The following is a 12,973-nucleotide window of genomic DNA, read 5'->3' as shown; positions in this document are numbered from 1 at the left end:
TATTCCTACTTTTTTCATATTTATTATTTATCACGTTTTATTTCATGAGAGTCAATATGAATTAGATTAGCTTAATATTTTTAATTTAAAATATTAGATATTTGAAAACTGTTAAAAAAATACTATAGGTTATAATCTTTCTCTTATTAATATAATGAAAAATACATATCAAAATATTGATCAATATATATATATATATATATATATATATATATATATATATATTTTGTCTCTTAATAAATAAAACGTGACCAATAAAAATAAACTACAGAGTTATATCCTTTTCCCGCCTCGTTGAGAAATATAACTTGATTGATCTAATGTCAAAAAATTGAGAAACTCAAAGCTACTATTCTGAACAACCTGAGAGTTACTTTTTTTCGCACTATAAGGAATATAAAAATAATGGTCAAAATCAAATATAATTATCAGTTGCCTTATAAAAAATAGGATTGACTAATGACTCCGAAAAAACTAAATACATTTTTTTTTCTTTCATATAATTATGTTGTTCAACAATATACCTAGCACTATATATGTATATTTGTCTTATTTGTTGACCAAACAGAAAATCCAAAAGCAGTAGCCCACATACTTTCACAATCTAAATGCAAAACTTTGACTTAGAAGAATATAATGTTATCGATCATAAATTATTATTTTTTCAATTTTTGGACAGGCAATACAATGTTGAAAAATAAAAAGTACAAATGAATAAAACCAAAATTAAACAGCCAAACATTTGAACCATCACTATCTTTACAGTGTCTTGACAATGAAATTACCAAAGTCAATATTGTCACATCCCAATTTAAAGTTTTTTTTTTTCATTGGGTATTCAGTATTTATATTAGAATCTAAATTAATTCAGATATGCATCATATAAGGTCGATTTATTCGAAGGCAAAACACTTTTGACTAGGATTTTTTTTTTCTTTTTTTTCATATCGAAGGTGCGAACTCATTAATTAAAGATGGAAGGATCTTATTCATTCCACTGCAACTTATTTGGTGATTCCAAGTTCAAATATCTAGTAACTATTACAATTCCTATTAACTTATCAGGTATTGATAAATAGATTTATCTGATATTTGTATTTGTAAACTACATTTGATTGCTCTGTGATTAGACAAAGTATGTTTTTTTTATCCCTATTGTCAGTAAAAATGAGTCTATTTATAAGTATCCATCGTGCAAATTACACACACATATATATATTTTGATTTTTGCAATTTATTGTCAAAATCTTGAAAGAGTTTCTAAGAAATAAATTTCTTGCAAAGTAGCAAATATATAGGAGTTAGCTCTTTGACAGCACATCAAGCGGTCACCGGTTCGAACCTGGTTGGTCCTCTTATTTTCTTTCATTTTTCAGTTGACTCAAATTCAGATTCAACTTGTGAGATTAGACGTATATTGTTGTTGCTGTTATATATGCATGTTAAATGACAATGTTTCTTAAGTGTTTGTGTTTCACTATAAATTGAGGTTTATCGTTTAAACGATAACTAAATTCTTGAAGATAGATGAACACATAAAGTTAATATCTTTTACTATTTTACTTAGCAGGTCATTTAAAGCTGAAAAGTGATATATATATATATATATATATATATATATATATATATATATATATATATTGGTCATTCTTTAATGATGTGACACTTGAAAATACATTTCATCCAATTGATTCGAATTGAACCCAACTATAAAATTACACCGGTATATTGTTGTTGTTGCTAAATATGCATGTCAAATGACAATGCTTCTAAAGTGTTTGTCCTTTACTATAAACTAAGTTTCATCGCTTAAAAAATAACTAAACTCTTGAAGATAGATGTAACACAAAAAGTCACTTTTACTATTTCAATCAAAAGATCACACAAATCGAAAAGTGACATATATATCAGTCATTCTTTAATGACATGACATTCGAAAATGCCATTTCATTCAAATTAAGAAAAAATAATACCAATTACACAAGTCCCTTAATTAGTACATTTCACTAATCAATATATCATTCTTTAAGTGTTTGTGTTTCACTATAAACTGAATTTCATCGCCTAAACGATAACTAAACTCTTGAAGATAGATGAATATAAAATGTCACTATCTTTTACTATTTCAGTCAAAAGTTCATTTCAAGCCGAAAAGTGACACACACACATATATATATATATATATCAGTCATTCTTTAATGACGTGACACCTGAAAATACCATTTCATCCAAAATAAGAAAAAATAATCATCAATTACACAATACCCTTAATTAGTACATTTCACTGATCAATATATCATTCCTTAAGTGTTTGTGTTTCACTATGAACTGAATTTCATCGCTTAAACGATAACTAAACTCTTGAAGATAGATGAACACAGAATGTCACTATCTTTTATTATTTCAGTCAAAAGGTCATTTCAAGCCGAAAAGTGACACACATGCATACGTATATATCGGTCATTCTTTAATAACGTGACACCTAAAAATACCATTTCATCCAATATAAGAGAAAGTATTCATCAATTACACAATACCCTTAATTAGTACATTTCACTAATCAATAGATCAACCTCATCAACCATAAAACTTTATAATTTTTTTCTAATTATGTCAATTAATCTCCTGCATTATGAGATGGCAATTGATCATTTTGTAATGGCCTTGAATGTTTTTCATCAATTTTCACAAGAACATGATCATCATCATCTTGATAATTATACTCTTTGAAATGTGCAATTCTTCCCAATTCTTCAACTTCTTCAATAACAAGATCAAGTCTTGCCACAATTTCCACTAACAAAGAAGCAAATGCAGCAAATGGCAATGCCTCTGAGAATTCAAGACTTGTTATAGCAATCTTACTCAATGTTGGCCTCAATGACTTATTTTCTTTTGTATTTTCATGTGTAGTAATACCCCTTAATTTGGATTTCCACTCTAGCAATGCAGACGTATCCGTCTTCACACTAGATAAGGAAACCCTACGAGAGTTTAGTGCACCAGACTGTCCTTTTGAGACGACAGTCGTCGCTAGGGTTAGCTTGTTGGTGTTGGTGTTGTTTTTGGAACCAATGAAGAGTTTTGGTTGGGATTTTATTGCATTGTTTAGGTCTTGTAAGGCTTCATGAAGATGATCAGATAGAATTTCTGGTGAACAATGTCTTCTATATCTTACGCTATCACCTAATTCTTTTAGGGCTTTTGTGACTTCCATAGCTAGTCTTATGCATGGATCTTTGAACATTGCTCGAACCGATCGAGGTGTCTGAATAAAAGATATTTACACAATCAGATCATTTATTGAAATAACTATAAGTAAATCAAGACACCAAACATACTATAGTTGAAAATCTTTGGATAGTCGATCGGTATGAGTAAATCAAGACGATAAAAAGAGATAGGCATCCAGTGCCCCCTTGAACTATGGCCAAAGTTGCTACGACACGCTCCAACTTCACATGGGTCCTATTACCCCCTGAATTCAATTTTGGCGTATTTTTGTCACCCTTTTGTGCTAACGTGACACTTTTATTACATAAAATGGGACTCATGTCAAAGGTGTCACGTCAGCTAAAAAGGTTGACAAAAGGTGCCATGTCAGCACAAAAAGGTGACAAAAATACGCAAAAATTGAGTTCAGGGTAATAGGATCCCTGTGAAGTTGGAGTGTGTAGTAACAAATTTGGTCATAGTTCAAGGGGTTACTAGATGCTTTATTCCGATAAAAATAATCACCAAACATACTATAATTGAAAATCTTTGGATAATTGATCTAAGTAAATTAAGACGATAAAAATAATCAACAAACATACTATAGTTGAAAATCTTTGGATAGTCGATATAAGTAAATCAAGACAATAAAAATAATCAACAAACATACTGTCGTTGAAAATCTTTGGATAGTCGATATAAGTAAATCAAGACGATAAAAATAATCGACAGACATACTATATAGTTGAAAATCTTTGGATATAGTCGATATAAGTACATCAAGATGATAAAAATAATCAACAAACATACTATAGTTGAAAATCTTTGGATATAATCGATATAAGTAAATCAAGATGATAAAAATAATCAAATAACATATTATAGTTGAAAATCTTTGGATAGTCTGCGCGATATATAAGTAAATCAAGACGATAAGAATAATCAATAGAACATACTATAGTTGAAAATCATTGGATATAGTCAATATAAGTAAATCAAGATGATAAAAATACTCAACAAACATATTATAGTTGAAAATCATTGGATATAGTCGATATATGTAACTTAAATAATGATCACCAAACTTTATGAATCATTGTATAACATGTTTCATAAGTGACATACCATGTTGATTGTCTCTTACCTACCAATATACACCGCCCTATGATCTGACCACCTTACCACGACCCTCACCCAAATAGTGTTTGCCTAAATTATATATATAAATACTCTTGGAATAATATTTACTACTTAGCAATCAAATATCGAAAACGAAGTAAGAAAATCACTTATTCATATTTCTAAGGGAATATTTTCCTTCATATCAAACAAACCCTAGGTATTAATCTTGTCAAAGTCAAACCCTATAGCCCCCCTCCCCCGACATAATGTTTGTCTAAATTATATATGGGAAAATGCTCTATTTCCACCCTAAACTCTACATGAAACTGCTGAGACACACCCGAACTTCAGGAGGGTCCTATTACCCCCTGGACTAATTAAAACCGTATTTTTGACAACCTTACTGCCTACGAGGCACATCAGTGAATCACACACTGAAGGTCCACATATGTGCCACATAGGCACTAAGGTTGCCAAAAATACGATTTTAATTAGTCCAGGGGTAATAGGACCCTCCTAAAGTTCGGGTGTGTCTCAGCAATTTCGTGTATAGTTTAGGGTGGAAACAGTGCATTTTCTCATTATATATTGATGCTCTTGAGACGGTTCTGCTTACATACCAAACACCAGAAGCCAATTAAGTAAGAAAATCACATTTTTTTTTAAAATAAATATTTTCCTTCGTACCAAACACACATCCGCGGTCCTAAACTCCCCCCTTTCTCCTTTGCGCGCCAAAAAAAATAAAAAAAATTATATAATAAGGTTATACAACAAAGAAAAAGAAGCAAAAAATAAATCATATGTACCTGAATTTCAGTTTGAAGACAACCATGAAGAGCTACAATTGTGTATCCAAAATGTCTAAGAACATTTCCCAATTTAACATATTGTTGCCATGGAAATTTGTAACAATGTCTTGAATGTCTTGGTTCCCAACTTGCATATAATGCCTGTTCCAATCATATATTTCATAATTTAATTTTTTTCATAATTATAATGACGTACGCAAAATTTTACACGACTTATTTCGTCTTATGTATAGTGAAGAGACACTTTAATTTTTGGATATACGAGTAGTGGCATAAGTAAAATTTTACACGACTTATGACGGTCTATTATTACTTATTAGTGTGTGAGTCTTTATTTGATTTTGGTTATACGAGTAGTGGGGTAGGCACGATTTATGACAATCTATTATTAGTGTGCGAGTAATTTTTTATTTTTGTTATACAAGTAGTGGGTTAGGCAAAATTTTACACGATTTATGACGGTCTATTATTAGTGTGTGAGTCATTTTTTATTTTGGTTATACGAGCAGTGGTGTAGGCAAAAACTTACACTAGTTATGACGGTCTATTATTAGTGTGTGAATTATTTTTTTATTTTGGTTATAGAGGTAGTGACATGCGCAAAATTTTACACAACTTATTTCATCTTATATATAGTGGGGAGTCACTTTAATTTTGGTTATACGGGTAGTGGCATAGGCAAAATTTTATACAACTTATGACGATGTATTATTAGTGTGTGAGCCATTTTTTTAGTTTTGGATGTAGAGGCAGTGACATACGCAAAATTTTACAGGACTTATGTCGGTCTATTATTGATGGCATGGTCACTTTAATTTTGGTTATACGAGTAGTGATGTAGGCAAAACTTTACACTGACTTATGACGGTCTATTATTAGTGTGTGTGTCATTTTTTGAGTTTGGTATAGAGGCAGTGGTATACGCAAAATTTTACAGGACTTATGTCGGTCTGTTATGATGGCATGGTCACTTTAGTTTTGATTATACAAGTAGTGACGTAGGCAAAATTTTACACAACTTATGACGGTCTATTATTAGTGTATGGATCATTTTTTTTTTATTTTGGTTATCGAGGCAGTGACATACGCAAAATTTTACTGGACTTATGTCAGTCTATTATTATGACATGATCACTTTAATTTTTGGTTATGGCACACAAAAGTTCACACGACTTATATCAACCTATTGTTAGAAAATTATATTGTATGTATATAAATTTATATTGTTTATATGTATCAAAATATGTATTTCGTATGTATATATTTAATATTAAATATCATTAACGAAATTTCTAACTGTTTCTACTTTGACAAAGAGAAACTATTTTATTTTAAAGTTAGTTAAGTATTGTGCAGAATAAAGCATCTAGTTCCTCTGAACTATGACCAAATTTGCTACGACACACTCCAATTTCACGGAGGTTCTATTACCCGCTGAACTAAATTTTAGCGTATTTTTGTCATCCTTTTAAACTGACGTGACTTTTTTGTCAACTTTTTTAACTAACATGGCACCTTTAATGTGACCCCCATTTTATGTAATAAAGATTCAACGTCAGCACAAAAGGGTGATAAAAATACGTTAAAATTGAGTTCAGCGGTAATAGGACCTCTATAAAGTTGGAGTGTGTCGTAGTAACTTTGGTTGTAGTTCGAGGATACTGAATATTTATTTCTATTATATATGGTATTTATAATGAGAAAATTGAAGTACTTACCAAGGTCTCATCAAATGATTTTGAATCCAAAACAGTCTTGTAACCATTGTAAATAGGATCCTCCAAATCTGAAGAATTTTCTTTGGATTTTTGTTGTTCTTCATCACTAAAGTACTCATTAACACAAGCTGCAAATATAATTAAGTTGAAATTATATATTCATTAATATAATAAATATAATTGAATTATGTAGCATCAAATTAAATAAGACATAGATTATGAGATGAATTTTTAAGAAGAATTAATTAACTTCTAAAATTTAATAAAAGTAAATGTTCTGTTTCCACCCTGAACTATATACGATATTGCTGAGACACATCCGAACTTTAGGAGGGTCCTATTACCCCCTGGATTAATTAAATCGTATTTTTGGCAACCATAGTGCCTACGTGGCACATACGTAGCCTGTGTATACAGTATTATCCCTAACTCGAGAAGGTAGAAGGACTTTTGATAGATCCCCGATTCAAATAAAACGTACTCTTTCGTTCATCTTTATTTGTTCACTTTTCTATTTTGGGATGTCTAATAATACTTGTCCAGTTTATAAAACCAGTGGATAATTTATCTATTACCACACATTTTACCTTTAGCGTTAAATACGATTCATTATCTAATGCATTTCTCAAAGCATTAAATTTTTTATATTCAAAGGCTAATATGGTAAAATTACCACTATCATTTATTGTTTCTTAATCCCTCATCCCAAAGGGAAAGTGAACAAGTAAAAATAGACGGAGCGAGAAAAACAGACCACCTAATACATTTATCATTAATACTCAGTGTAATATCATAACCCGGGTTTAAAGAGGGTGATGTGTACACATAGTCGCCGCCCAAACTCTACCTTTTATCTTGAGAAGTTGCAGAGGTTATTTTCGATATTCGCTAGATCAAGTAAAGTATATCATAAATTGAATATGTAAAATTAAGTGTACTTTTGCAAATCATACTAAAAAAAAAAAACAAATTACACGTATAGCAACTTTATGAAAAATAATTATATGCATAAAAGACTATTTAAAAACTAGTCATACCTTCAATTGATTTTGCTAAACCTTCAAATTTAGCAGCAGTAAAATTATGAAGATCTTCTCCTGACCAATTTGGAAATATTAATAGGCTCATGAGAAGACATATACCACAACCAATAGCTATGGTATAAAATCTCTCATGCGCGATTTTCAACACGTTATCAACACGATAACTTGATACAGTGATCAAGTTGAACGTCAAAAGGAATATCACCACGCCGTAATCGTAGTTTTTCTTTATGTGAGGGAAAAATCTCATGTACGTTGCTGTAGCACCTATCAAATAGGAAATCAAATCAAATCAAATAAATAAATAAAAACCAGCCAAAACACCTTGAAAATATAATTAAATAAAGGGAAAATGCTCTGTTTCCAGCCTGAACTATACACGAAATTACTGAGACACACTCAAACTTTAGGAGGGTCCTATTACCCCCACGACTAATTAAAACCGTATTTTTGGCAACCTTAGTGCCTACGTGACACATCAGTGAATCAACACACTGAAGGTCCACGTAGGCACACGTATGTGCCACGTAGGCACTAAGGTTGCTAAAAATACAATTTTAATTAGTCCAGGGGTAATAGGACTCTTCTAAAGTTCGGATGTGTCTCAGCAATTTCGTGTATAGCTGAGGATGAAAACAGAGCATTTTCTCTTAAATAAATAAGACGAGAATATCATACAATTCAATATGAAAGTCGAGCAGGGGCCAAAAAGCACATACGGAGACGTGTTAAGGACATACATAATTAAATAAATAAAAATATTTTCAAAGACGAGATGATTATACAATTCAATAAAATAATTTTTTTTTCAATTTCTAAAAAGATTCTCCATTTTTCATCAACTAATTATTATACAAATTAAATGAATCTTACCAATAAAAAAAAGTGCTGCTCCAATAAATATAGCTCTAAATATATGGCCAGTTTTTGTGGCAACATATTCAATCAAGAATGCCAATGATCCTGCTAATAGTGTCCCCAATCCTCTATTTAGTCCTTTGCACAATGTTGCCCCTATCATTAAAAAAAATACATAAATTAAATAATAATATATTAACAAATAATATATAATAAGACACTCTTTACAAAAAATTCTGCCTACTCCACTGAATTCAATATAGCTTTCAGGCATGTGACATCATCGATCAGTTCAATTCAATGACACTGTCGCGTTCAGTTACAGTCTAAGCATGCACATGCGTATATGTTTTATTCTGAGACTCATCTTAAGGTTTTAGGGATGTGTATAGGCCTATGAAAAGCTTGTTGATAATACGTTAAACAATCCTGACGTTGTAAAAAAAGCGTCGCTATAAATTACCAGCATATGTCTTATTCTATGACATTATCGCGTTCGGTTATAGTCTGAGCATGCACATGCGTATGTCTTGTTCTAAGACTCATCGTAGGGTTTAAGGGATGTGTACAGGTCGATAAAAGCATACTGATAACACGTTAAACTGTACTAACACTATAAAAAAAATGTCGTTATAAATTACCAGCATACGTCTTATTCTATGACACTATTGTGTTCGGTTACAATCTGAGCATGCACATGCGTATATGTCTTATTATAAGACTCATCGTAGGGTTTAAGGGATGTGTACAGGTTGATAAAAGCTTATTGACAATGCATTAAACTGTACTGACACTATAAAAAAATGTCGTTATAAATTACCAGCTTATGTCTTATTCTATGAAACTGTCGCGTTCAGTTACAGTCTGAGCATACACATGCGTATATGTCTTGTTCTAAGACTCATCCTAAGGTTTTAGGGATGTGTACAAGTCGATAAAAGCTTACTGATAACACGTCAAACTATACCGACACTGTAAAAAGTCTGAGCATACACATGCGTGTATGTCTTATTCTGAGACTCATCGTAGGGTTTTAGGGATATGTACAGGTCGATAAAAAGCTTACTGCTAACACATTAAACTATATCAATACTGTAAATAAAAAATATGTCGTTATAAATTACCAGCTTATGTCTTAATTCTATGACACTGTCGCGTTCGGTCACGGTCTGAGCACGCATATGCTTATGTCTTATTCTAAGACTCATCATAGGGTTTTAGGGATGTGTACAGGTTGATAAAAAGCTTACCGATAACACGTTAAACTGTACTGACACCGTAAAAAAACATCGTTATAAATTATCACCGTACATCTTATTCTATGACATTGTCGCATTTAGTTACAGTCTGAGCATGCACATGCGTATACGTCTTATTCTAAGACTCCTCGTAGGGTTGTAGGGATGTATCCAAGTCGACAAAAGCTTACTGATAACACGTTAAACTATACCGACACTGTAAAAAGTCTGAGCATGCACATGCGTGTATGTCTTATTTTGAGACTCATAGTAGGGCTTTAGGCAGGGGCGGAGCCAGCCTTCTGTTCGAACCCCTTTCGACGGAAAAATATACTATTTATACATGATTAAAATTATTTTTTATGTCGTATAGTAGATGTTGAACCCCCTTCGACTAAGTTTTCTTTGAATATGGGAGCCCCTTAGTTGAAATCCTAAATTTTCTTTGAATATGAAACCCCTTCGTTGAAATCTGGCTTCGGCTCTGGGCCTTTAGGGATGTGTACAGGTCAATAAAAAGCCTACTGCTAACACGTTAAACTATAGCAACACTGTAAATAAAAAAACGTCGTCATAAATTACCAGCAGTGAATTCGAGAACAACCACCACAGTCATGACAGCCCAAATAGCATTAGTTCCAAATCCTTTGAACAATGGCTCCATCAAATACAACAATGAAACCAATGTCAATGAAAGTCCAACTTTTATTGAATGAATTACCCTTCTTGGATCTTCTTTTCCAATTCTCCAAATTGTTTTACATATTAATTTTGGAAATTTTTTCACCTTTTCAAGAACATTCAATATATGTAATTTCTTCATAATTGGTACCCAATTTGTTGTATTATTTTCTCCATTATTCACTTCCATTTCCACTCCCATTGTGTTTTTTTTTTAAAATAATTATTTTTGGTAGAAAAAAATGGCTAGGCCATGCAAAAATATGTATAAAGTAGAGGCTATAGTTTCTTGAAAGTTATTGGGATTTATAGAGAAGTTTCATTTGCTTTAAATTTATTATATGGGAAAAAAAGTGAGTTGTGATGTTTGGTATGTTCACATGTTTCATAACAAAGTTAGTTTGAGATATTAAATATGTTCACTAGCTTTTTATATATGGACAAAATAAAGTCAAAATAGAGAGTATAAAATCAACTTATGTGGAAAATATTTAGGTGAAAGGAGGTGATTAATTCTTAGAGGTTTAATTTCTATACAGTCGCACCTCTCTATAACGTCACCTCATTATGGTGTTATATTACTATACAGTCACACCTCTCTATAACGTCACCTCGTTATGATGTTATATTACTATAGCAGTCGAACCTTTCAGCTTGTTATGATGTCATATTACTATAGCCCCCTGATTTTCTCCGAAATTAATTTTTCATGCTACTGTATTTTACTTCTCTATAGCGGCATTCTACCTATAACAGCAGTAACATTTATTACAGTGGTACACTCTTTGTAAAAATTAACTCTTTGTAACAGTACACTCAAATATTATGTAACAATATTTGGAAAGAAATATATTATGTATAAAATAAAATACCAAAATATTTATGGTACTCACATTTATGCCATGCACATAGTAAATTTCAAGTAGGAATATCTAATTTAAAGGAAAAATTATATTTAAATAACGCATATCAGTTGTTTCATAATTACACGAAAAAAAAACTACTAATAATTATCTTTTTTATATTAATGCACTTTCAAACTTTACATACTTTTGTTTATAACAGCTAAATAATATCGAAACATCAGATGGCGGTATACATATATAACAATACCTCTCTTAGCAGCCATGAAATTTTCGAACAAACATTATCATTATAAAAGTTTGATGATATTTATTATTATAACATGTCCGATATATGGAGATAAATAAATACAGTTAAAAATATAAAAATTCTTTATACTATCAGCATACGTAACTAAATAATTGTGTATGCCCTTTCAATTGTTCAAATTATTGCAGGTAGATGTTAAAGCTATTTGTGTCACGGATTATTAGCTGTGAAAGGCCAAAAAGTAGTTGATTTTTAAACTAGCTAGTTAATTACTAAGGGGTCGTTTGGCGTGAGTATAAGGAATAATAATTTTGAGATAAAATGAAAGATTATTTTATTCCACATTTAACGTGAGGTATTCGATAGTATCGTAATTGTTTATCCCACCATTTATACCATAATGATGGAATAAATTATCTCATATACATAATGGGATAATTAATCTTGAGATAACTAATCCCGAAATTAATTATTCCGAGATAACTCTTTCCCAACCAAACGATCCCTAAAGGCATGGTAAGAACAATTTTATTTTACTTCTATTTTTTTGAAAAAAAAAAAAATACTATTTGAGGTGGTGATTAGATGAATAGAATTTAATGTTGAGATCGAGTTTTGAATATGAAAAAAAATCTTGATAGAAAATATTTTTCCTTTTAAGTGGATCAAAATTGCACAAATCCGAATTACTCGTGCTTCTGATACGAATATCGTACATTTAACGAAAAAAGGATTTTTTTTTTATATGCCTCATGCGGTTTTTGCTACAACAAAAGATTATACGTATCGTCAAAATTGTGGTGAAATGGATAAAAAAAAAATTATCATTAACTAGAGAAATATGAAAAAAAATCGTATTAGGGAGTATTCTCCTAGCTTTATACAATGCAAATTTAGATTAGCCGAAATTTGTTTGTAAACTAATAATAATAAATGTGAATGTTTTATTAGGGCTACAACAAAAGATCATACGTTAACAGTGGCGGTGGAGCCAATATCTTAGTTAAGGAGACCAAAATCGTAAAATGTGAACAAAAAAACTAGTCAAAGGGGATTCAACGTCTGCTATATATACCTGAAAAATAATTTAAAGCTTGTATAAATTGTATAATTTTTCATCGAAAGAGGTTTGGATCGCTCCGCCCCTACATACGTATCGTTCAAGTTTATGATGG

The 12,973-nt window shown here is 31.1% G+C and overlaps 1 protein-coding gene across 1 annotated transcript; it reads right to left on the bottom strand.

The window, feature by feature from the left end:
* Positions 1 to 2,479: 2,479 nt before the first annotated feature.
* Positions 2,480 to 10,977, bottom strand: LOC107863139 (aluminum-activated malate transporter 12). The gene is made up of 6 exons (XM_047401736.1): positions 10,587 to 10,977; positions 8,782 to 8,922; positions 7,903 to 8,175; positions 6,866 to 6,993; positions 5,145 to 5,288; positions 2,480 to 3,268 (listed from the first exon to the last, which is right to left on the bottom strand). The coding sequence occupies exons 1-6, from the start codon at positions 10,885 to 10,887 to the stop codon at positions 2,618 to 2,620; spliced, it is 1,638 nt and encodes a 545-aa protein (XP_047257692.1). The 5' UTR covers positions 10,888 to 10,977; the 3' UTR covers positions 2,480 to 2,617.
* Positions 10,978 to 12,973: the final 1,996 nt, after the last annotated feature.

Source organism: Capsicum annuum, chromosome 1, assembly GCF_002878395.1.
Source record: "Capsicum annuum cultivar UCD-10X-F1 chromosome 1, UCD10Xv1.1, whole genome shotgun sequence".
Taxonomy (NCBI): domain Eukaryota; kingdom Viridiplantae; phylum Streptophyta; class Magnoliopsida; order Solanales; family Solanaceae; genus Capsicum; species Capsicum annuum.
This window is presented reverse-complemented; position numbering and strand designations above follow the sequence as displayed.

Coding starts and splice junctions, on each gene's coding strand:
- LOC107863139 (XM_047401736.1), bottom strand. CDS start 10,887: ATGGGAGTGGAAATGGAAGTGAATAATGGAGAAAATAATACAACAAAT. Junction 8,176..8,781: donor AGCAGCACTTTTTTTTATTG/GTAAGATTCATT, acceptor CCTATTTGATAG/GTGCTACAGCAACGTACATG. Junction 6,994..7,902: donor TTTAGCAAAATCAATTGAAG/GTATGACTAGTT, acceptor TTATATTTGCAG/CTTGTGTTAATGAGTACTTT.